At 43.0% G+C, this 26,587-nt stretch overlaps 1 protein-coding gene across 1 annotated transcript in view; it reads right to left on the reverse strand.

Moving 5' to 3' along the window:
* The window catches only part of npas2 (neuronal PAS domain protein 2), a 95,329-nt gene that overhangs the window by 25,077 nt on the left and 43,665 nt on the right, over positions 1–26,587 (reverse strand). The window contains exons 11-14 of the mRNA XM_059976628.1: positions 20,731–20,878; positions 8,249–8,333; positions 6,507–6,648; positions 3,558–3,664 (exon numbers count right to left, since the gene is read on the reverse strand). Coding sequence (XP_059832611.1) covers positions 3,558–3,664; positions 6,507–6,648; positions 8,249–8,333; positions 20,731–20,878 — 482 coding nt within the window. The remainder of the gene's footprint in view (positions 1–3,557; positions 3,665–6,506; positions 6,649–8,248; positions 8,334–20,730; positions 20,879–26,587) is intronic.

The raw sequence follows: 26,587 nt of genomic DNA on the forward strand, positions 1-26,587 counted from the left end.
ACAAAAATACTGGAGGAACTTAGCAAGCCAAGGAGCATGTGTGGAGGGAAATAAACAATCATTGCTTTGGGCCAAGTTCCTTCATTAGCAACTGCAGTGGTTCCAGAAGGCACCTTCTCAAGGGCAACTAGGGATGGGCAATAAATGCTGACTTAGCTGGTGATGCCCACATCCCGAAAATGAATAAATTAAAAAAAATTCGGACTGGTCATCAGAGCAAACCTGTTTGCTCTGATGACCAGTCCGAATTTTTTCGTTCTGGCCTTCCTTCTCAGTTGGAAATATCCACTGTTTATTCTTCTCCACTGATGTTGCTTGGCTTTCTAAGTTCCTTCAATATGTTCTCTGTGTGTTGCTCAAGCTTTCCAGCATTTGCAGAAACTCATATGGTTAGAGATAGGAGATAGCAGATAAAGTGGCCACTGAGTTGCGTGTTCATGGTCTTCAGCTGCTGTCGCTCATCCATTTCAATGTTCAACATGTTGTGCATTCAGAGATACAGTTGTAACATGTGGTTATTTGAGTTACTGTCACTTTTCAGTCAGCTTGGGCCAGTCTGGCTATTCTCCCCTGCCCTCTCTCATTACCAAGGTGTTTTCATCACAGGACAGCTGCTCTCTGGATTTTTTTTTTTTTTGTTTTCGTATTTTTTTGCATCATTCTCTGTAAACTCTAGAGATTGTTGTGTGTGAAAATCTCAGAAGATCAGCAGTTTCTGGAATACTCAAACCTCTCTGTCTGGCACCAATAATCCTCCATGGTCAAAGTCACTTAAATCACATTTCTTCCCCCATTCTGACGTTTGGTCTGAACCTCTTCACCATGTCTGCATGCTTTTATCCAAGTGATTGGATATTGGATTTTATCCAAGTGATATCCAAGTTGCTGCCAAGTGATTGGCTGATTAGATACTTGCAATAACAAGCAGGTGTACCGTTGTACCTAATAAAGTGGCTGGTGACATCAGGTCTCAAAAAATAAACACATAAAATTGCACACCACATTCAAGGCTCTTGTAATAATTAAGTGTTTTCAATCATCAATTAAGGTAAGTGGTATCATTATATTAACTCTAATGAAGCTGGGAGTTGGGAGTAGAGCTTGTGGTACAGTTTAAGGTTTGACTGACATTGCTGAATTTTATTGAGTAAATCAATAAATTCTCTATTACACTGGATTCAGTCCAGCTGCTCAAAGGCTCGTCACTTTGTGATTGTAGTTACAGCCACTCTGTGGAGGGTCATTGTAGTGTAGCAGTTAGCATAACTCTATTACTATGCCAGTGACCAGTGTTCAATTCCCACCACTGTCTGTAAGGAGTTTGTATATTCTCCCTGTGACCGCAAGGATCTCCTCTGGGTGCTCCAGGTTCCCCCACTTTCCAAAGACGTACGGGTTGGGGTTAGTAAGTTGCAGCATGCTCTGTCGGTGCTGGAAGCATGGAGATGTGTGCAGGCTGCCCCCAAAGACTTACGGATTAGTAGGTTAATCAGATGGAATTGGGTGGGCTGGGCTCATTAGACTGAAAGGGCCCATTACCATGCAGTATCTCTAAATAAGTAAATTTGTACCACAGAAGGCTGTTGAGTGGAGACGGTGGGAGGAGGCACAGACTGCAGATGATGTACTTCGGTCAGTGGTGTCTCTGTCATCAAAACCTGAGAAAACAAACCAGAGTCCATAATCAAAGCACCCATGACTGAAGACAGACAGCCTCCAGTAAAAGTACTAACAGTGTTTTAATCAGGGGACATCTTCAAAGCTCAAAATAAGTTTATTATCAAAGTACTGTATGCACAGTACATGCCAGCATATATTATTCTGTGATTGATTTTCTTGCAGGCATTCACAGTAGGACAAAGAAATGCAATAGAGACACTGAAAAGCAGAGACTGAAAACAACCAATTTGCATAAGAACGTAAACTATAGAATTATTAAATAAATATAAATAATATTGAGAACATGAGTTGCAGAGTCTTTGGAATGCAGGGGTTGTGGAAGAGTTTGGAATTGTGGTGAGACAAGTTATCCAGCCTGATGGATGAAAGATGATTATTGTTCCTGGACCTGATGGTGCGGGCCTCAAGTCTCCTGTACCTCATTCCTGACGGCAGCAACGAGGAAAGGGCATGGCCTGGAGCAGTTTTCTTGTGGTTAATAATGAAAATTTAAGCATTATAGCTCATTCTAATCATGGAGATTACAAGGCAGAAGAATACTCTTTCTCATTACGCTTGTGCTTCATTCAAATTTCATCAAACCTGCCTCCGGCAATCTTTTTAATCATTTCCCAATTAGATGGCGCATTTGGCTATCTTTTAAACGATAGCTAATACTGTCAAGGGCATTCAGTCTTGCCGGTCTCTGCATGAGATTTCTTAAAATGCAGCAGTGCTCAGAAAACTTTGTGAACATAACGAGCACCTTTGAATAGGTTCCCTTGCTGAAAGCTCTTTATTTCTTGAGCGGATAGATATTTCCACCGAGAATAATATGAAAGTAAAGTCATGCTAGAAGATGCAACTGACTGATCTAATCAAAAGGGTCTTTTCTGTTGTGGACTAAAGCACCCTGAGATTCAAAGTTGATTTTGAACTGCCCTGATGTAAGGAGAGAGCAAAATGTGATTCATCCCTTTTCGAGTCCAAGTTCATCTTTAATTATCATTCAACCATACACGAATACAGCTGAATGAAGCAGCTTTCCTCTGAGGCCAAGGTGCAAAACATACTCGGCACAAAATACCTCAAGGTGCACACACATTCAAGATAGCAAGCAAACATATAGTCACTACCCAAAAGAAATATATATAGCCCAGGTCCCTGTAATATGCAGTTCCTGGCAGTCTGCAGATGAACACAAACATGAGTATAATCTAACTTGTCATTACACGATCGAACACCAGAGGGCAGCACCAATGGTGGACACCAATATAAAATGGAAGTTTAAAGGCTAAATGGTGTCAGTTTGTAATGTAGTAATGGCCTGTTTTCCTACTTATTGGCCAATGTATTGTCTCTAGCTGAATACACATCATTAACATGAGATACTGGTGAATAATGTTTTCTTCCTTACAAACTGGTTGTCTCCGTTTTTCTAGGTTATGTGCCTGGGCCTAAGGTTGTGAGAGATGAGAGGGAGCAGCTGATACTACTAATGGGCTGATAATTATGTTGTAATTTTGAAGGAACTTTAAAGGGTATAACAAGGCAGAATCCTCACAAGTGGTGAAGGCGTTGGAAATAGACAGAAAGGGTTGCATGAAAGGCAGAAATCAGTTTATTAAGTGGATGATAAGTATTATGTTATTTTCTGTACCCCTACATCAGTAATCGTTTGTTGTTTTCTCTCTGTATTACATTTATGCTAGTTCTAATGAAGTGATTTCTTGTGGCCTTTGAGATGTGGGCAGGGCCTCCCTTTGTTTGCGAGTGCCCTGAGCTGAACCAGGAAAGAACAAAGAATTAATTTTTAAAATAATTTTCATTACGCCTGTGTATATCTGAGGCAAGCGTTGACCAATCCTGTTGAAAGTGAAAATGATGCAAAGTCTCACCTGAGTGCTGATTGGCTGTGACCTCTGCGCAAGCTTGTCCTGTAAGCTAGTGTTCACCGATTGCCTTGATGGCGTGCTTGCTTCAGTGCGTACCTTGGATGCTGTTGCTGAAAATGGGAAACATTCACTCCATCAAATACATTCCGATGTTCTCTCAGGCTTAAAATATTTACCAGCAGAGATTGATTTCAGAAATGTTTCAAAATTGGGATGATATGTTGAAGTTACACAAGGCATTGGCAAGGCCTGATTTGTAGTAGTGTGCTCATTTTCTGCTGGCCTACCTACAGGAACGATATTAGATTGAAGGATCACAGAGAAAATAAACAAGGATGCTGTTGGGACATGAGGACCTGAGTTGTAGAGAAAGGTTGAATTGGATAGGACTTTATGCCCTGGAGTGTAGGAGAATGAGGGGAGATTTGATAGAGGCATACAAAATTATGTGGGGTTTAGATTGGATAAATATAAGCAGGTTTTTTCCACTGAGGTTGGGTGAAACTACAACTAGAGGTCATAGGTTAAAGGGAAAGGTGAAAGTTTAAAGGGGAACCTGAAGGGGATTGTCTTCACTCAGACAGTGGTGAGAGTGTGGAATGAAGTGGTGGACTTCAATGTTTCAGTGAAGTTTGGATAAGTACATGGCTGAGAGGGGTATGGAGGGCTATGGTGCAGGCACTACCAGGTAGAATAGTAATTTGGCATGGACTAGATGGGCTGAAGGGCCTGGTACTGTGCTGTAGAGCTCTATGACCCTATAAATAATTTAAAAAAATTCAGATATGCCACCATCTTCTTCACAAATTTCAAAGATTTTTTTTTCACGAAGGGAATGTGACAGGCATTTTGCTATGTATGGAATGCGTAGTGTATTGCTGAGAAATTCATCCCTGGTCACTGGGGTTTAATGTGTAACCAGAGAGTGTCAGCTCACGACTATTTCCAAAGGTCATTACCACTGACCAGCTTACTGATTAATTTATTGTCATATACACCAGGGTGCAATGAAATTCCTTGCTCATCTGAAGCTCACAGAGTACACAAGACAAGTTGTAATAACAGATATGACAACGAATACAAGAATACAAAACGAAAGAATGCGCAAAAATTATTGTGTCGTTTGAGGTAATACAGAAAAAATGCTTAAGTGACAATAATGGAATAACTGAGAGTGCTAGGGTCAAGAATCAGTTTGCAATGTGCAGATGCTACTGTATACAGTAGTTCAAAGACCAAAGTAAATTTATTATTGAAGTATGTATATGTCACTACATACTACCCTGCAATTCATTTTCTTGCAGGCATTCACAGGAAAACAAAGAAATAGAATAGAATCAATGCTAAACTACACACGGAGAGCAACAAACAACCAAGGTACAAAAGGCAAACTGTGACAAATAAAACGATGATGATAATAAATGCATAAATAATACTGAGATCATGAGTTGGAGAGTTTTTCAAAGTGAGTCTGCAGGTTGAGGCTTATATATAATGCTATAATTAGATTTTAGAACATTGAACAGTTCAGCACAGTACAGGCCTATCAGCCCATGATGTTTTGCCAACCTTTTAACTTACGCAAGGATCAATCTAACTCTTCCCTCCTACATAGCCTCCATTTTCCTTCCATCATTGTAGCCAGGCCTAACGGAGACATTCAGGATAGACGTTGCTTTAGTTTGTCTGAAATTACCAGTGCCTCTCTGTTTCTTCTCTGTTTTACAGTTGGCGGCTGAAGATTTTAACTGTAGTAGTTCTGAACAAAAATACATGATGATTCTCTTGGGAGTGACACACAAAGTCACCGTTCTCTGGCACCATCTTGGACGATCTATCCTGGGTCCTACTCATTAGTGCATTCACAGAGGAGGCACACCAGCGGCTCTAGGTCTTTGAGATTTGGTATGCAACCAAATTTCCACAGAAGTGCCATGGAGAGCGTTCTGGCGGGTCGCATCATCGTCCGGTGTGGAGTCTCCAAAGCGCGGGGTCGGAGGACGCTGCAGAAGGTTCTAGACCCAGCCAGCTCCATCACTGGCACAAGCCTCCACACCATCAAGAACATCTTCAAAAGGAGGTGCCTTAAGAAGGCGGCACACCATTAAGGACCTCACTACGCAGGACACGCCCACTTCTCATTACTAACATCAGAAAGGAGGTGCAGGAGACTGAAGACTCACACTGAATGATTTAGAGATGGCTTGTTCTTCACAGCTATCGTATTTCTGGATGTTTAATGAACCCGACCTTGCTATTCCTCTTTTGTGCTATTTATTTATGTAACTATCTTTTTCTAGTAGCTTATAGCATTTTTATGTATGGCACTGTATTGCTGATAGAGTGATAGAGTTCTCGATAGAGTGGATATGGAGAAGATGTTTCCTATAGTGGGGGAGACTAGGACTAGAAGACAAAATCTCAGAATTGAGGGAAGTCCATTTAGAACAGAGATGAGGTGGAATTTCTTTAGCCAGAGAGTAGTGAATCTGTGGAAATTATTGTCACAAACAGCTTTGGAGACCAGGTCATTGGATGTAGTTAAGGTGGAGGTTGATAGATCCTTAATAGGTCAGGGCATGAAAGGTTATGGGAAGAAGGCAGGAGAATGGGGTTGAGAATGAGATGGGTCAGACATGATCAAATGATGACGCTGATTCAATGGGCTGAATGGCCTAATTCTGTTCCAATGTCTTATGGTCTTATACATAAGAGATTCTGCAGATGCTGAAATCTTGAGCAACACACACTAAATGATGGAGGAACTCAGCAAGTCTGACAGCATATATGGGGAGGCATGAACAGGCTGAGACCCTTCGCCAGGACACCTCCTCAGCACAATTTCATGACGAACGTACGTTAACGATAAACCTGATTCTGATTCAGCCCACCTTAATGGAAACCAAATGAGGACAAACATACTGTAGATAAATCCGGTAATTTTTCACTTACAGGGAGTGTCGGACAATGCATCGTGAGAGGACTTGAAGGAGCTTGGAGATGACACCGAGCATGGTCGACTGCTACTGAGCTTCTCGGTGGAAACATCCTGGACACACTCACATTGCCTGCTCTCCATGTGGCAGTCCTGAATCTGTAACATGCCGGAGAGGTGACAGTCACAACACTGAGATTACGGAAACACATGTTCAAAGAGCATATCGAATTTGGGAAACTTTTCTGAGGTGCTTTGCTGGGATAAAATGGGGGCCATCCAAGATTAGATGAGCTTTATTTGTCACATGTACACTGAAACATACAGTGAAATGTGTTGTTTACATCAGTGACCAACACAGTCTGAAGACACGCCGGGGATAGCCCACTGCACTTCCGGTGCCATCACAGCATGCCCACAACTCACTAACCCTAATCGGTATGTCTTTGGACTGTGGGAAGGAACTGGAGCACCTGGAGGTAACCCACGTGGTCACAGGGAGAACAGACAAACTCCTTCCAGGCAGTGGTTGGAATTGAACCCCGACCTCACAGCTGGTGCTGGCCTGTGGTGTAGTGACACCAGCAGCGGACTTCGAGGCAAATGATGCCTGGTCTGGCTGGTTCCTTGCACACTTTCTGTTGTGCTGAGCTGAGCGTCGAGCTAGCAGCCTGGGCTCCGAACAAACAGATAAATGCTACGGAAGTGGCCAAAATGCTGCCCGATGCACCACAAGGCGTGAAAAGAAACCACAATTACAACTGGTACTGTAGAGCATTGCACGCGTGGCCACACTACCAGGCTGCCCCGGAGAGCTATCCTTCATTGGTTCTCTGATTCTAGCTCAATAAGCTACGGCATGCACACTAACCCTGTGGACTTCCACTTTTGTAAGAACACAAGGTTATTTGCAGTAGACAGAGGGGCACTTGAATAAATGGTACGCAGATAAGACAGCCATTGCATCTGACCATTCACGGCTAAACTGGAGATCTGCACCAGAAAGCCACCTGTCTATAAAATGTGTCGCTTTGAAGTTTGAAGACCACTGCGTCTTATCTAAGAAAGGATGTGCTGGCACTGGAAACAATCCAGAGGAGGAGTGTGAGAATGATCTCGGGAATGAAAGCATTAATATACGAGGAGCATTTGATGTCTCCGGGCCTGTACTTGTAGTTTAGTGAAATGAGGGGAGATCTCATTGAAACCCATCAAATATTGAAAGGCCTGGATAGAGTGGACACAGACAGGATATTTCCTACAGTGGGTGAGTCTAGAATTAGCTTTATTTGTCATGTGTATCAAAACATACAGTGATACGTACTACTTGTGTCAATGACCAACACAGTCCGAGGATGTGCTGGGGGCAGCCTGTATGTTTCTGGTGCCAATGTATCACGCTCACAAATTACTAACCCAAACCGTATGTCTTTGGAATGTGGGAGGAAAACCGAGCACCCTAAGGAAATCCAAGCAGTAATGGAAAGAACATGCAAACTCCTTGTAGACAGTGGCTGGGATTGAACCTCGGTCACTGGCTTGTAACGTGTTATGCTAACTACTACGCTACCAAGAGACATGACTGAGGTTTAGCCTCACCATTGAATGGTGTAAGGAGGTAAAGATCAGCCCATGCCTTCCTCCCATTTTTGCTCTTATGACTGAAAGAATTCTGGTCATTATAGCAACTGGTTCAGGAGATCGATAACTTTGATGGTAATTGCTACCGTCAGCCAACAGATTTGGCAGTTCTTGCTACCTTTAGGACTGGTGGAGTCAGGATCTCAGGTGAAGTTTCCTTGAGGCCTAGTTCCTGCCGTCTCTCTGCACGGACTTCGGCGTAGCTGCAAATCAAAAGATGGAGGCAGATGAAATTTGGGCTTAATTTTGGGCTAAACACACAGAAAAGATGACTGTGATGTCATCAGCCACATTAGCGATACTAGCTAAATGCTTTAGTTAAGATGTACAATTAACAGGAATTCACAACTTGCCAGTGTAATAGATAAATCCTTCTAACTTGTCAAAGACTAAAGAGAAAACCATTACAGGACAAATTGAACCATCTGAAGTCATTGCCTAAACCACGTGCACACACGCAATCGGTCCTGTCAAACATGGACGTAATAGCTCAAGTTCAATTCACTTTACTTTCCGTGAGGAACTTTGTGCAGAGGTAAGGACAATATCACAGAACGTAAGATACACAACACCACACTACATATATTTAAACACAATATAAAATACTCACAATAGATAATAAATACTAAAAATTAATGCACGTGATTTAAAATACAAATACACACAATAAAACTGACTGTTTTTCGTACAAAGGTGCTAAGCGTATTATATATTCAAACGGGTGTAGAGGAGGCGAACGGAGTAAGGCACAAAAATGGATAAAGCTCTTCTGTTGCTGATGGGCAGGGCCCCGTAGTGGTGTCCAGACTGCATGGGAGTGTAGGATGTGTGAAGTGTATGTGTAATGTCCTCTTCTATTTGCTGAGCCTTCTTTATAGTCCATCTCTTACAGACGCTGTTGAGTGACTTGCGTTCCTGGCCAATGATTTTACTACTTATTCTGACAATTCTGTCGAGTGGGCTGAGATTGATAATGCCCATTGCTCTGAACCATGCCATTCAAATTTATTGTCATCTGACTGTACATAGTTAGAACTGAACACACCAACGTTCCTCTGGACTAAAGTGCGCCCACAAAACTGATATCTCACACAGCACGTAAAACAAAATATTACCACAAATAAGTTAATAGATTCATTAAAGTTTTTGAAATCTTTTATGTTCCACTATTATCCATTTCACCTTGACCTTCACTATATTTTGACAACTACCACTGTTCTGAAATTGGTTTTGAGTTTCTCTTTTCTCTCATTTTCCTTTTCAGAATGTTGGCATCATTAGCCAGGCAAGTTTTTCTTACCTGTCCCGAATTGTTCCCAGACAGAATGGCTTGCTAGACCTTTGCAGAGGCAAACACATTCTGTGGGTCTAGATTCGCATACTCAACTCTCTTCCCAACTCAGACTTTCTGATTTCTCTCACCCCCATTGGGCAAAAGATACTAAAAGTTGATAGCATGTAGTACCAGGTTCAAGGGCAGTTTCTATCCTACTGTTAGAAGGCTAATGAATGGCTTCCTTGTATGATAAATGGACCTTTGACCTTAAAATCTACACTCAGTGGCCTCTTCATTAGGTACACCTGCTCGTTGTGGACGGCCTAGTAGAGTAGTGGTTAACACAACGCTTTACAGTACCGGTGTCCCAGATTTAATTCCTGCTGCTGTCTGTAAGGAATTTGTATGTCCTCCCGGTGACTGCCATAGGTCTCCTCTGAGTGTCATGGGTTCCTTCCACAACGCAAAAGATGTATTGGTTGGTAGGTTAATTGGTCATTATAAGTTGTCCTGTGATTAAAGTTAAATCAGGCGTTGCTGGATAGCACACCTCAAAGGGCTGGGAGGGACCATTCTGTGCTGCAGCCCAATAAATAAATAAATACCTAATACCTAATCAGCCAATCACGTGGTAGCAACCTCCTGCATGCAGACATGGTCAAGAGGTTCAGTTGTTGTTTGAACCAAATGTCAGAATGGGGAAGAAATGTGATCGAAGTGACTTTGACTGTGGAATGATTGTTGGTGCCAGACAGGGTGGTTTGAGTATCTCAGAAACTGCTGATCTGGGATTTTCACACAATCCAGTCTCTAGACTTTACAGAGAATGGTGGGAAAAAGAAATAAAAGCATTCAGTGAACACCAGAAAGGTGAGAGGAGAATGGCCAGACAGGTTCAAACTGCCAGGAAGGCAACAGTAACTCAAACAACCACGAGTTACAACAGTGGTGTGCAGAAAAGCATTTCTGAATGCACAGCACATCGAACCTTGAAGTGGCTGGGCTACAGCAGCAGAAGACCATGGACATACACACAGTGACCACTTTATTAGGTACAGGAAGTACATTAACATATTGTGAAGGGTCTCAGATACTTACAGGTGCAACATGAGTCTACCATGGGTTAAAATTTAATATCAGCACCTTTTGATATAATGTTAAGCATGTTTAATATTACCAGCGAATCTCCATGGTGTGGTTTGGTGTATGCAGAGAGAATCATAAATTGATGGGGAACGATGATGATTCCAAATACCACTGGTAAAAGTTATAAGTTAAAAGTTACAAACACAAGAGGTTCTGCAGATGCTGGAAATCCAGAGTAACACACGCAAGATGCTGCAGGAACTCAGCAGGCCCGGCAGCATCTCTGGAGAGGAATAAACAGTTGCCGTTTCAGGCGGGGCCTCTTTATCAGGAAAAGGGCAGAAGGTGGAATAAGAAGGTTGGGGTGGGGAGGAGGACAAGCTGGCAGATATGTGAGACCAGATGAGGTGGTAGGCAGGTGGATGGGGGAAGGGGACGAAGCAAGAAGCTGGGAGGTGATGGGTGGAAGAGGCAAAGGGCTGAAGAGGAAGGAATCTGATAGGAGAGGACAGTGGACCAAGGGAGAAAGGGAAGGAGGAAGGCAACCAAAGGGAGGTAAAGGTATTGTGGTACTGTACACGATCTTTAACCTCAAGGCTGCTTTCTTCAGTTTCAAAGGATATTCTCAAAGGAGTCGCAAACCTCTTTCTTGAGAATAATGCCATTGATGACTGCTTGAGGTTGCAGTGAGCTAGCCTGCTACAAGAGGGCGCTCTCAGCCTATCGTTTCATGAATAGGTGCCTGATTGATTTTTCTTGGAAAAAGTACTTGTTGTTTTTATTAATAATTTTGTTATTTTGCTAAAGGCCAATTGTTAATCATTTTGAATCAGAAACATTTTACAAATTGAAGGAGTCACCAGCTAACTAATCACTGTTTGAGGAAGATTCATTGTTGGTTAGAGAGCTAAAGTCTAGAAATCCATCCCAGGTGGTATATATGACCACATGGTCAATACAACATTGTGAACTGAAGGGCCGATACTGTGCTATACCATTATGTGTTCTATGTGCTAATACTAAATAAAGATTATGTTCAACTTCTGGTAACTTACACCCTCTCCCTTCTCTCTTCAATTCCCTACTCTGGCCTCTTACCTCTTCTCCTCACCTGCCTATCACCTTCCCTTGGTGCCCATCCTCCTTCCTTTTTTCCCATGGTCCACTCTCCTCTGCCTTCAGATTCCTTCTTCTCCAGCCCTTCATCTTTTCTTCCTAACACCTACCAGTTTCTTACTTCATCCCTCCTGCCCTACCCACCCGGCTTCATGTACCACTTAGCTTGTACTCCTTCCACTCTCCCCACATTCGTAATCTGACATCTTTCCTTTTCCTTTCCAGTCTTGAAGAAAGATCTCAGCCTGAAATGACAACTGTTTATTCTTCTCCAGAGATGCTGCCTGGCCTGCTGAGTTCCTCCAGCATTTTCTGTGTGTTACTCTGGATTTCCAGCATCTGCAGAACCTCTTGTGTTTAAGATTATGTTCTATGTTCAGTGTTCTATGTTCTTATCTTTCACGTTGGGACTAAGCCGACAGCACAATACAAGCCCTTTGGCCCACAATGCTGTGCCGAACATTTAGTAATTACCTAGGGTTACCCATAGCTCTCTACTTTTCTAAGCTCCATGTACCTATCCAGGAGTCTCTTAAAAGACCCCATCATATCTGCCTCCACCACTGTTGCTGGCACTCACTCATCAATCTCTGCATAAAAAAAAACTTACCCCGACATCTCTTCTGTACCTGCTTCCAAGCACCTTAAAATTGTGCCCTCTCGTCTTAGCCATTTCAGCCCTGGGAAAAAGCCTCTGACTATCCACACGATCAGTGCCTCTCATCATCTTATACACCTCTATCAGGTCACCTCTCATCCTCTGTCACTCCAAGGAGAAAAGGCCGCGTTTGCTCAACCTATTCTCATAGGGCATGCTCCCCAATCCAGGCACCATCCTTGTAAATCTCCTTTGCACCCTCTCTATAGTTTTGATATTTTTCCTGTAGTGAGGTGACCAGACCTGAGCTCAGTACTTCAAGTGGGGTCTGACCAGGGTCCAATATAGCTGTAACATTACCTCTCGGCTCTTGAACTCAATTCCATGATTGATGAAAGCCAATGCACCCTATGCTTTCTTAACAACAGAGTCAACCTGCGCAGCAGCTTTGAGTCTGCTATGGACTTGGACCCAAGATCCCTCTGATCCTCCACAATGCCAAGAGTCTTACCACTAATACTATATTCTTCCATCATAATTGACATACCAAAATGAACCACCTCACACATGTGGATTGAACTCCATTTGCCACTTCTCAGCCCAGTTTTGCATCCTATCGATGTCCCGCTGTAATCTCTGACAGCCCTCCACACTACCACAACACCACCAACCTTTGTCATCAGCAAATCTACTAACCCATACCTCCACTTCCTCATCCGGGTTATTTATAAAAATCACAAAGAGAAGGGCTCCCAGAACAGATCTCTAAGGCACACCACTGGTCACCGACCTCCATGCAGATTATGACCCGTCTACAATCACTCTTTGCTTTCTGTAGGCAAGCCAATTCTGGATCCACAAAGCAATATCCCCTTGGATCCCATGCCTTCTAACTTTCTCCGTAAGCTTTACATAGGGGTACCTTATCAAATGGCTTGCTGAAATCCATATACCCTACATCTACTGCTCTACCTATATCAATGTGTTTAGTCACATCCTCAAAAAATTCATTCAGACTCATAAGCCATGACCTGCCCTTGACAAAGCCATGCTGACTATTCCTAATCATATTATGCCTCTCCAAATATTCATAAATCCTGCCTCTCAGGATCTTCTCCATCAACTTACCAGCCACTGAAGTAAGACTTACTTGTCTATAACGTCCTGGGGTATCTTTACTCCCTTTCTTGAATAAGGGAACAACATCCACAACCCTCCAATCCTCCGGAACCTCTCCTGCCCCCATTGATAATGCAAAGGTCATTGCCAGAAGCTCAGCAATCTCGTCTAGTCCCCATGACTTATCCAACTTGATGCTTCCGAAAGCTTCAGCACATCCTCTTTCTTAATATCTATATGCTCAAATTTTTCAGTCAGCTGTAAGTCATCCCTACAATCACCAAGATCCTTTTCCTTAGTGAATACTGAAGAAAAGTACTTATTAAGTACCCCTGCTATCTCCTCTAGTTCTGTACACACTTTTCCACTGTCACACTTGATTGGTCCTTTTCTCTATAGCTCTTCACATACTTGTAGAATGCCTTGGGGTTTTCCTTAATCCTGCCCACCAAAGTCTTCTCATGGCCCCTTCTGGCTCTCCTAATTTCATTCTTAAGTTCCTTCCTGCTAGCCTTATAATTTTCTAGATCTCTATTATTACCTAGCTCTCTGAACCTTTTGTAAGCTTTTCTTTTCGACTAAATTTACTACAGCCTTTGTTCACCATGGTTCCTGTACCCTACCATCTTTTCCCTGTCTCATTGGAACGTACTTATGTAGAACACCACACAAATATCCCCTGAACATTTGCCACATCTCTGCCATACATTTCCCTGAGAACATCTATTCCCAATTTATGCTTCCAAGTTCCTGCCTGATAGCCTCATATTTCCCCTTACTCCAATTAAACATTTTCCTAACTTGTCTGTTCCTATCCCTCTCCAATGCTCTGGTAAAGGGGATAGAATTGTGATCACTATCTCCAAAATGCTCTCCCACTGAGAGACCTGACACCTGACCAGGTTCATTTCCCAATGTCAGATCAAGTACAGCCTTTCCTCTTGTAGGCTTATCTACATATTGTGTCAGGAAACCTTCCTGAACGCACCTAACAAACTCCACCCGATCTAAACCCCTCGCTCCAGGGAGATGCCAATCAATATTTGGGAAATTAAAATCACCCACCATGACGCCCCTGTTATTATTATACCTTTTCTGAATCTGTCTCCCTATCTGCTCCTCAATGTCCCTATTACTATTGGGTGGTCTATAAAAAACACCCAGTAGAGCTATTGACCCCTTCCTGTTCCTAACTTCCACCCACAGAGACTCAGTAGACAATCCCTCCATGACTTCCTCTTTTTCTGCAGATGTGACACTATCTCTGATCAACAGTGCCACGCCCCCATCTCCTTTGCCTCCCTCCCTGTCCTTTCTGAAACATCTAAAGCCTGGCACTCGAAGTAACCATTCCTGCCCCTGAGCCATCGTAGTCTCTGTAATGGCCACAACATCATAGCTCCAAGTACTGATCCACATTCTCTCATCTGCTTTGTTCATAATACTCCTTGTATCAAAATAAACACATCTCAAACCATCAGTCTGAGTGCATCGCTTCTATATTACCTGTCTGCCCTCCCTGTCACACTGCCTACAATCTTTCTCTATTTGTGAGCCAACTACCCTTCCTCCGTCTCTTCAGTTCGGTACCCATCCCCCAGCAATTCTGGTTTAAACTCTCCACAGTAGCCTTAGCAAACCTCCCTGCCAGAATATTGGTCCCACCTTGGATTCAAGTGCAACCCGTCCTTTTTATACAGGTCACACCTGCCTCACCAGAAGTCCCAATGATCCAGAAACCTGAATCCCTGGCCCCTGCTCCAATCCCTCAGCCACGCATTTATCCTCCACCTCACTCTATTCCTATACTCACTGTCACACGGCACAGGGAGTAATCCCAAGTTTACTACCTTTGAGGTCCTGCTTCTCAACTTCCTTCCTAACTGCCTGTAGTCTGTTTTCACGCCCTCCTCCCTTTTCCTGCCTATATTATTGGTACCAATATGTACCACGACCTCTGCCTGTTCTCCTTCCCACTCCAGAATATCGTGGATGCGATCAGAAACATCCTGGACCCTGGCACCTGGGCGGCAAACTACAATCCGTGTTTTTTTCCTGTGTCCACAGAATCGCCTGTCTGACCCCCTGACTATAGAGTCCCCTATCACTACTGCCATCCTCTTCCTTTCCCTATCTTTCTGAGCCACAGGGCCAGACTCTGTGCCAGTGGTGTGGCCACTGTCGCTTCCCACAGGTAGGCTGTCCCCCCAACCGTACTCAAACAGGGGTACTTATTGTCAAGGGGGAGAGCCACAGGGGTACTCTCTACCCTCTGACTCTTGCCCTTCCCTCTCCTGACTGTTATCCACTTATCTGTCTCCTGAGGCCCCAGTGTGACTACTTGCCTGTAACTCCTCTCTATCACCTCCTCACTTTCCCTGACCAGTGGAAGGTCATCGAGCTGCATCTCCAGTTCCCTAACACGGTCCCTCAGGAGCGGCAGCTTGATGCAACTGGCGCAGATATGGCCGTCCGGGAGGCTGGGCAATATTCCAAGTGCAGTCTGACCAATGCCTCATAAAGCCTCAGCATCACATCTTCGCTTTTATATTCTCGCCCTCTCGATATGAATGTTAGCATTGCACTTGTCTTTCTTACTTCCGACTCAACCTGCAAGTTAACCTTTAGAGAATCCTATAAGAGGACTCCCAAGTCCCTCTGCAGCTCTGATTTATCAATTTTCCGCCTGTTTAGAGAACAGTCTGAACCTTTATTTCTTCCCTTCACTGCCTCTTCTTTGCCCACTCTCCTAATCTGTCTCTCCTTCTGCAAACATCCTGCTTTCTGAACACTACTAGCCCTTCCACCTATCTTCATATTGTCCACAAACATGACCACAGCGTCAATTCTTTTACTCAAGTCATTGGCATATAACATGAAAAGAAATGACCTGAACACTGATTCCTGTGGAACACCATCAGTCACCAGCAGCCAACCAGAAAAGGCCACCTTTATTCCCACTCTTTGCCTCCCGCCTCTCAGCCAATCTTTTATCCATTCTAGTGTCTTGCCTGTAATACCATTAATACCATTAAACAGCCTCATGTGTGGCACCTTGTCAAAGGCCTTCTGATACTCCAAGTGAACAACATCCATCGATTCTCCTTTGTCGATCCTACCTGTTATTTCCTCAAAGGATTCTAACAAATTTGTCAGGCAAGATTTTCCTTAAGGAAACCATGCTGAATTTGGCTGATTTTGCCATGTCTCCACGTACCCCAAAACCCCATCCTTAATAAAGGACTGTGACATCTTCCCGACCAGAGATCAGTCTAACTGGCCAACAATTTCTTTTTTTCTGTCTCCCTTCCTTCTTGAAAAGTGGAGTGACATTGTCAATTTTCCAGACTTCTGGAACTATTCCAGAATCTAGTGATTCTTGAAAGATAATTAATAGCGCCTCCACAATCTCTTCAGCCACCTTTTTCAGAAGAGTGTAGTCCACCTAGTCTAGGTGACTTATCTACCTTCAGTCACTTCAGCTTCTCAAGCATCTTCTCCTTATTAAGAGCAAAAACACTCACTCTGCCCCCTGACAGTCTCACATTTCTGGCATTCTGCTAGTGTCTCCCACAGTGAAGACTGACACAATATTCTTATTAAGTTCATCTACTATTTGTTTGTCCCCATTACTCCCTCTCCAATGTCATTTTTCCAGTGGGCCAATATCCACTCTCCTCTCTCCTTTACTCTTTATAAATAGAACAAACTGTGAGTTTGGGCACCAATATTCTTTGCATGGATAGATCAGCTGTGATTATGTTCTTCGGGACCTTCTTTGTGGCTTTTAATCTGAGTCACAGGTTAAAAGTTCACTCCTGTATCTCCAATGTGCTGTGCCACTGTATGTACTGCATTCCCTGTGAACAGCCCAATTGTAATGCAGGGGAATGGAGAATCACCGGTCTCACTTCTACTTCTAGCCCTTCCTGCTCAAGGGCATTCTGTTACACACACATTGCAGGATGGGTGAAAGGATCTCAGCAGGTCAGGCAACATTCCAATCAGATTCCTTCTTCTTCGGCACTTTGCCTTTTCCACTTATCACCCCTCAGCTTCTCACTTCATCCCCCCCTCCCTCACCCACCCACCTTCCTCTTCATGTGGTCTCACCTCTCACCTGCCAGCTTCTACTCCTTTCCATCTCCTCCATCTTCTCATTCTCGCTTCTTCCCCCTTCTTTTTCAATCCTGATGAAAGGTCTCAGCCTGAAATGTCATCTGTTTATACATCTCCCTAAATACTGCTTGGCACACTGAGTTCTTCCACTAATTAGTGTGTATTGCTCTGGATTTCCAGCATCTGCAGATTCTCTTGTGTTTATGACCTTGGCAGTTGAGTACAAGATAACACACACGGAAAATGAATGAAATGGCAACAGCTTTTTGCTATGACTGAAGTGAATCAGACAAAACCCCAGCACCAATGGCATTCAGTGAACCAGCAAAATGAGCAATGTTATTAACGCAAACACGAGAAAATCTGCAGATGCTGGAAATTCAAGCAACACACACAAATGCAGGTGGAACGCAGCAGGCCAGGCAGCATCTATAGGGAGAAGCACTGTCAACGTTTCGGGCTGAGAAGGGTCTTGGCCGGAAACGTCGACAGTGCTTCTCCCTATAGATGCTGCCTGGCCTGCTGTGTTCCACCAGCATTTGTGAATGTTATTAAAGGTCAATTATATCATTTGCTAGTGGCAGGATGGAGATATATATCTACCAAAAGGAGGTGTAAGGTATTCCTTTTCTTCACTAGCCTGCAGGTCACCCTCGGGCAAGTTGTAGCACCTGCTTAGCCCCCCAATCAGTGTCAAGTGAAGCCACAGGAGCAGAGCAGGTGGTGGATGGTCATATGAGCATATCACAAGTCCTGGTTATGCGACCACTGACACCAAGCAGATCATTTCTGAAGATTATTGATAATGGCAGGGGTTACCCATCTTGTGAAGACACTGCCCAGAAGAAGGCAATGGCAAACCAATTCTGTACAAAAATTTGCCAAGAAAAATCATGGTCGTGGAAAGACTGTGATGGGCAATGTCAGATGACACAGCGCACATCTTTTGACCCTCAAAGTATCCAACCTTCAAAGAACCTACAAACACCAGTGGATTTATTTTTGAATACCTCATTAAATGCACCTTTGTGCATAAGTTTACTTAATATTCAAAGAGTCCCTAAACACCTTGTTGATAAATAGACCCGATAACAATCTCCTCAAGAACTGAACAGCTTGGGGAGTAAGAGGGACACAGCTCATCACCTAAGTAATCAAGTGATTAATGTGATGAACATCACGATGCTGGGGAAAACCACTATCTTTGCTTGGAATAATATGGTAGCATTTTCAGGACTGATAGGTGTTTCTGCTATTTTCCCAATCACTCTGACACAGGGACAGGTACTATGTATTGGCATGTTGCTAACTGAGTTTGTCGGTCTTTGTTTACAGTATATATATATTTTCATGAATTCTATTGTATTTATTTTCCAGTAAATGCCTGCAAAATACTGAATCTTAAGGTACACATATGGTAACATATACATACTTGGATAATAAATATTATTTTGACTTTAATTGTGCAGTGTATCTCCATTGAGAGGAAACAGAATATAAATATTACACTACTGATGACCTCACTATTCTCTTGATGGGAATATTCGCAAGGGTTTGAAAATAAATATGTTTGGACCAGAGTGTCTAGATATGATGAGGAGGCTTGACCCAAACGCAAAGCAGTGGAGAGGATTTAGTGGTGAGAATTAATAATAAACTGGAAAGTAACAAGCCACAAGGGGGGGCACAAAACAAGAGAGAATGGGTACTAGGCAAGACAAGGCAACAACATAATTGAAGGCTGGGAGCAACGGGTTGAGGCTGGCTAGTTTGTATGAGTGAACAAGGATTGTGGATGCAAGCAGGGTTTAAATAGGCTGCAGGTGATGAGTTGGAAAAGAGAGACAGGTGATTCTTGTTAGCTGGATCGAGACTAGAAGCTGCTTGCCTGTGCAGGGCAGACAAAGAGCTGTTTGTATTAAACCGAAAAGTTTGTATATTTTGAATATATAATAAATATGGCTTTAATATTTAAGCCAACACTGATTCTCTGTCCATTAGAAGACACACTCCAAATACAATGGATCTGGCATGGGAGGGCAGTGATAGAGTGCATAAAAATATTAAGGAATAAAACTTGCTTTATTTGTCATGCGTATATTGAAGCATACAGTGAAAGTTGTGTCAATGATCAACACAGTCAAGGATGTGCTGGGGGCAGCCCACAAGTGGCACCAACAGAGCATGCTCACAACTTACTAACCCTAACCTGTACATCTTTGGACTGTGGGAGGAAACTGGAACACCTGGATGTGTTCAATGTTCAAACATGCCCACAATGCTCAATGCAATGAAAGCAGAACACAACACAAGCAGTAACAACAACAAGGTAAAAGAAAGGAACAGCAAAGCGAGCACCTTTCCCACTCTCCTACACACACGCACATGCCTCCAACCCCAGGAAAGGCTGCTTCCAGGCCTCCAGTCCTTGTCACCAACTCTCAGACTTGTAGAGGAAACCTACAAAAGGCGATGCCTCAATAAAGCAGCCTCCATTACTGAGGAACCTCATTACTCAGGACATGCCTTCTTCATATTAGGTCTTTATTCTTTGGAGCGTAGAAGGTTGAGGGGGGACTTGATAGAGGTATTTAAAATTATGAGGGGGATAGATAGAGTTGACGTGGATGGGCTTTTTCCATTGAGAGTAGGGGGAGATTCAAACAAGAAGACGTGAGTTGAGAGTTAGGGGGAAAAAGTTTAGGGGTAAAATGAGGGGGAACTTCTTTACTCAGAGAGTGGTAGCTGTGTGGAATGAGCTTCCAGTAGAAGTGGTAGAGGCAGGTTCAATTTTGTCATTTAGAAAAAAATTGGGTAGGTATATAGACAGGAAAGGAATGGAGGGTTATGGGCTGAGTGCGGGTCAGTGGGACTAGGTGAGAGTAAGCGTTCAGCACGGACTAGAAGGGCTGAGATGGCCTGTTTCCGTGCTGTAATTGTTATATGATTATATGGTTATATTGCTACCACCAAGGAGGAGGTAGAGGAAGCCACACACACAATGTTTCAGGAACACCTTCTTCCCCTTGCCATCAGATGTCTGAATGGACAATGAATCCATGAACACTACCTCATTATTTTCTTTGCTCTCTTTTTGCTCGGTTTACTTAATTTACTTTTATTACATATACTTCATATTGTAATTTATAGATGTATTATTATGTATTGCAAGGTATTTCTACCACAAAAAAAACAACTTTCATGACAAATGCCGGTGATATTAAAACAGATTCTGATTCTGTGGTCCCAGCTGACCTGTGCCATGTCACTAACTACCTGGACATACCTGACGACGCTGTGAGTACAAACAATGAACTCAGGCTTGGAGTTCCACTGGTGAAAGGTGATGTAATACTGAGTCTGCAGCCAAATCCACTGTTGCCCCTTTGTTAGGAAACGATAGTAGCAAGACTTGCCCTTGCCGAACTGCATCACTGCGCAGAAGAAATAGCACATTAGTGGTAATCCTTTTAATACGTAACTGTAGATTTCAAGAACGTTTTAGTTGCTGTTAAGTTCGTAGTCACGTCCAATGTTTAGGTTAATTGAATCAACAGAAACTGACCACATTCTCCGTGGCTTTTACATCCAAAGTGATAAGGAACTGCTGCGTGCTTGCTCTTGCAAAAATGTGGCTCCTGGACAACATCCCACACACCATCAATCTACAGGCCATAATACTCAGGAACTTGAGCTATATTATTATCTTATTGTGACTGTATGTTTTCCTGCTATCATAATTATATATGCTATATGTGCCTAGTGTTGTCTGTGACTGTTGGTAATGTATTTTGCACCTTGGCCACTGAGGAACACTGTCTCGTTTGGCTGTATTCCTGTGTATGGTTGAATGACAATTAAACTTGAACTTGAGATGAACCTCTGTTCATCCTTGCTCACTCATCTGTGTCAGCTTGTGCTCCTCAAGAACGTCCCCTTCCTGTCCGTAAGAACATGATAAATAGGAACAGAATTGGACCATTCAGCCCATCGAGTCTGCTTTGCCATTTGATCATGGCTAATGTAATTCACATCTAGCCTGGAAGTGGATGGGACACACCGGATTCCACCCCTGTGCCTAATAAAGTGGCCACTGAGTGTATATCACAAAAATCAAACCAGTCAGAGTGAATTTCGTAAACCACCTTCAGTTCATTTAGTACTTGTCTTGACACAAGGAAGTCTCTTCGTCAAAGCTCAGTTCAAAAGCTCGCTAATCAGCTCCTATGGGGCAGGCCCACGGAAGGGGAAAGAGTGAGTCAGCAAGTGCTTGCTTCGTTCTCCCCAGTGGTCGCGCACATTGATTTCAAACAAGGAGAGGCGAAAATGGGCTGTGATATTCTGAGCAAACTTGAAAGAACACAAGAACAGCAGGGGACATCTAGGCTGATAAGGCAGTTCCACCTTTCAAGATTCAAGATTGCATAATGCCATTTTCCAGTGCAAAGGAGATAAAATGTTTGTTACTCTGGATCCAGTGCAGCATTAAAGAATCAATAAGATAAAGAACACAATAATAATAAAAATAACACGTGAAATAGAAGCACATAAGATAGCTTATATATCTATATATATTCATTGTATATCCAAAAAGTGATGCTAACTACAGGAGTGGCTGTACATAAGATAATTGACAGGAAGAGATAAAGTAGTGGTGGTGTGGGGTGTTGAAAGGTGGGTTTGGTGGGTGGAGGTGTTGGTCAGCCTTACTGCTTGGGGAAAGTCACTGTGTTTGAGTCAGGTAGTCGTGGCATGGTTGCTACGTAGCCTCCTCCCTGTTAGTTCTGCTAATAGAGTCATTAAGTTCTTCAAGTCCCCATGTAGAATCTACATTCCAAATAAATCTTATTTGCCATCACATGTACTGAAGGTTTCTCTTCCCTGGTGATTCATGTGTTCTTCTAGGTCAGGAACTTCCAACCTGCGGCCCACGGACCCCTCAGTTAATGGTAAGGATCCATGGCCTAAAAAAGGTCCACAGACATACTGATTGATAGGCTAATTGGACATTGTAAATTGTCCCAGGATTAGACTCGGATTAAGTCAGCGGTTATTGGACAGTATGGTCTGAAGGGTCGGAAGGACCTATTCTGAGCTGTATGCCAATAAATAAATAATCCTGCAGTGGAAAATCTTTCTGAGCTTTATAACATGATCAGATTTTATTGATGCATTAATTGAATTGAATTGAATTGAATGATCTTTATTCTCAATATACATGGGTACAATGAAACTGTTTGGCTTCCTCTCAGGCAATCAAACAAAGCAGTAGAAAAACAAGACAGTAATAGAAAAACAGTATTAAATAGATAAGTAGCAGAAAATAAGTTGCAGCAGCACCAGAATATCACAGTAATGTACAAAGTGCAAGTATTTGAGTCCCTGTGTGTGCTCACAGTTTCAGTCATTGTTCTGTGGGAGTGGTGTGATGGAGGCCACAGCTCTGGGGTAGAAGCTGCTCCTCAGTCTATTTGTTCTGGCTTTTAGTGTCCTGAACCTTTTGCCGGACGGCAGCGAGTCAGACAGGGAGTGGCCGGGGTGTGTGGTGCCTCTGGTTATGCTGATTGCTTTCCTCCTGAGTCTGCTGGAATAGATGGTTTCCAGTCCTGGGAGCTCCATCCTGACAATTTGCTGGGCCGCCTTCACCTCGCGATGCAGGTCTTGTTGCTCAGCATAAGCCCTAATACCTGTCCCACTCTTCTCCCCTCTCCTATCAGGCAGCAGATACAAAAACCTGAAAGCATGTACTACCAGGCTCAAAGACAACTTTGACCATTCTCTTATATGGTCACTAATATGATGAGACGGACCCTTGACCTCACAATCTACGAGTTATGGTATTGCATCTTATTGTCTGTCTGCACTCTATAAAAATTTATTCTGTTTTGGTTATTATTTTCCCTTATATCCCTCATGCACTGTGGTAATGAAATGATCTATATGGATGGCATGCAAAACAAAGATTTTCACTGTATCTCAATATATGTGAGAATAGTAAACAAATTCACACAAAACCTGATTAAGCAGTTAAACCAACTGCCATAAGAGTCAGATTCAAGTTCGGATTTATTTATCACATGTACATCACGGAAAATGAATCTCAGGGTTGTATATGCTGACATATATGTACTTTGATGATAAATTTACTCTGAAATTTGAAACAGAGTGAAAAACATCATTGGCACCAACAAGCAACACACCTCGGGAGGCATGGAAACTGCAGCAAAGAAAGGGTTAAAATGTGAGCTGGCTGAATAGAACAAGCACGTCGTACAGCCTTTTTCTGCAGGCAATAAGTCAAGATGATAAGCTGACAAAGGAAATATGTAGACACATTGCAGCCACCCAGGCTGAACATGGCCCTTGAAAGCCTAACTAGTGAACAGCTTTTCTGTTCAAGACTGGGAACCATGGTTACCAACCCTACCAAGACAAAATAAAGATGCAAACAGAGGATTCTGTTGCAACTTTTAATATTGAGCAGTTAGTTTCATAGTTCTCATATATTATTGGCCTTTAACATGTGGATTTAACTGGCTATTAACGCCTGAAATATTTTTTATGGTTGGTTCCAATATACAAATAATGGGATTCAGAAGTGCACAGAGTTTCTATTGGATCAGTATTTGTTTCCAACGGGTCAATTTCTGTATAAAAATGGCATTTCTTTGTTCTAATTTCAGAGCAGTATGGCAACAGGGACCGGACTGTTCTCCTTATGCACAAGTAAATAAAGCCTGATTAAGGAATGAGTGCAAGTTGTCGGAATCCAGTTAGTCAGCAATGACACTGGGGGCAGTCCGTAGGTGTCGCCACACACGTCGGCATCAACATAACGTGTCCATAGTGCTCGGCAGAACAACACAGACCACAACAAGCAGCAAAACGAGCCCCATTCCTCCCTCCCTCCCAACCACCCACCTGCACATAGAATCGTAAAAGGAAGCCATTTAGCTGAAAGTACGGGAGAACTTTGTGCATTTGTCTCTAATTGGACGTTACAGCCATTACTTCTCTCATGAAAGGGTTGTGCTCCTGCAGAGCATTTGGCCAAGTGAAATTCCATAAATGAAATGAATGGACATAGTTCATTATGAAAATGTTAGTGCAGTCTATTCTTCCATGTACCATTATGAGATATGGAAGTTGCAAGCCATCAGACTGTAAGACCCTACAGAGGACAGTTAAAACTGCTGAGAGGGTCATCAGGGTCTCCCTCCCCTGTTATTTGTGACATTTACTGGGTGCGTTACACACGAAGGGCCTGAAGCATTGTTGGGGATCCCACCACCCACCCCACAATCTCTTTGACCCACTAGCATCAGGACGAATGCACAGGACTAGGTCTGTCAGATTGTCCAACAGCTTCTTCCCCCAGACTGTGAGATTAATGAATACCTTGCCATCAGCAAATCTCATCACTCGGTCATCATGCTGTTTACTGTACTATTTACCTGTGCAGTACACATTGAATTATATTTTATTAACTTATTTATGGCAATAGTTTGGTTCATGTGCTCTGTATGATATGTGTTGTGTGGTCCGGAGGAACCTCCTTTTGTTTGTTTGTATACGTGTACAATCAGATGACAATAAATGAACTTGTACATGGGGAAAATGACACATAGTTCATCACAGCAATAAATAGATTCATAAATCTATTTTGCCAATAAACAGTCAATGGCATTGCAGCTAAAATATCTATAAATTGGTTGCTTATACGTTCATAGATTATTAGGGTGGCTAATGATGGGATAAGTATCGGTTAGCTATAAGTTCCTAGACAGGGCGGTGAGCAAGGCTTTAGTCACATTGGCCTTCATGATCAGGGCATTGAGTAAGGAAGTGAGAACTTTATGTTATATTTAAACATTTAGATAAGAATTAGCTTTATTTGTCACATGTACATCAAAACATTGACATATATGATGAAACGTGTTGTTTGCGTCAACAGTCCAATGATGTGCTGGGTACAGCCTGCAAGTGTTGCCATGCGTAAAGTGCCAACATAGCATGCCCACAACTTACTAACCCTAACCTACGTCTTTGGAATGTGCGACAAAACTAGAGCAGCCACATGGTCGCAGGGAGAACATACAAACTCCTTACAATGGTGGGAATGCATCCTGTAAGAGTGTACCGCTAACTGACACGCTACCTCGTCAATTTTACAATGGATTTGTACAAGACATTTGCAAGGCTGCACTTGGACTAAGCTGTTCAGTTATGGTCATCTGCTATTGGGAAAATGTTATTACGCTATGAAGGGTGCCGAGGAGATTTACGAGGATGTTTTGGCACTCAGAGAGATTGAGTTATGAAGAGAGGTTGAGCAGGTTGGAACTTTTTCCATTGGAGCATAGGAGAATGAGAAATGACCTTATGGAGATGTATGAAATCATGAGGGGCATGAAAAGGGACAATGCATATAATCTTCATTCCAGGGTTGGGGAATAGTGAACTACTGGCCATATGTTTAAAGTGAGAGGGGAGAGATTTAATAGAAATGTGAGGGATATTACATGGAATGGGCTGTCAGAGGAAATGGTTGAAACAAGTACAGTAATAACACATAAAAGGTACTTGGACAGGTAGATGCATAGGAAGGGTTTAGAAATATAACAAGATTAGCTTTATTTGTCACACTTCCATCGAAACATGGAGTGAAATGCATCTTCTGCATCAATGTGAACACGGTCTGAGAAGGTGCTGAAGGAGCCTGCAAGCATCACTACACTTCGGATACAGACAACTTACTAGCCCTAACCTGTATGTCTCTGGAATGCGGGAAAAACCAGAGTACCTGGAGGAAACCCATGTGGTCACAGGGAGAACATACAAACTCCTTAAAGTCAATGACACAAATTGAACCCCGACTGGTGATCACAGCACTCTAATAGAGGGGCACTAACTGCTAGGCTACCATGCTTCCCTGCGCGTATGTGCCAAATGCAAAATAAAATGGGACTGGCCTAGAAGAGAATCTTGGTAGGCATAGACTATCCCCTTGACCTGAACCTTCTGGACCAGCCTCATATGCTGGACTTGGACTATGGAACTGATGACATTGCGGCCAAGTATTGTGGATACTATGAAGATGGGTAGGGCAGCTGGTTGTGCTGAGGAAGCAGTGAGTCTGCGGA

Source organism: Hypanus sabinus, chromosome 8 (assembly GCF_030144855.1).
Source record: "Hypanus sabinus isolate sHypSab1 chromosome 8, sHypSab1.hap1, whole genome shotgun sequence".
Classification (NCBI taxonomy): domain Eukaryota; kingdom Metazoa; phylum Chordata; class Chondrichthyes; order Myliobatiformes; family Dasyatidae; genus Hypanus; species Hypanus sabinus.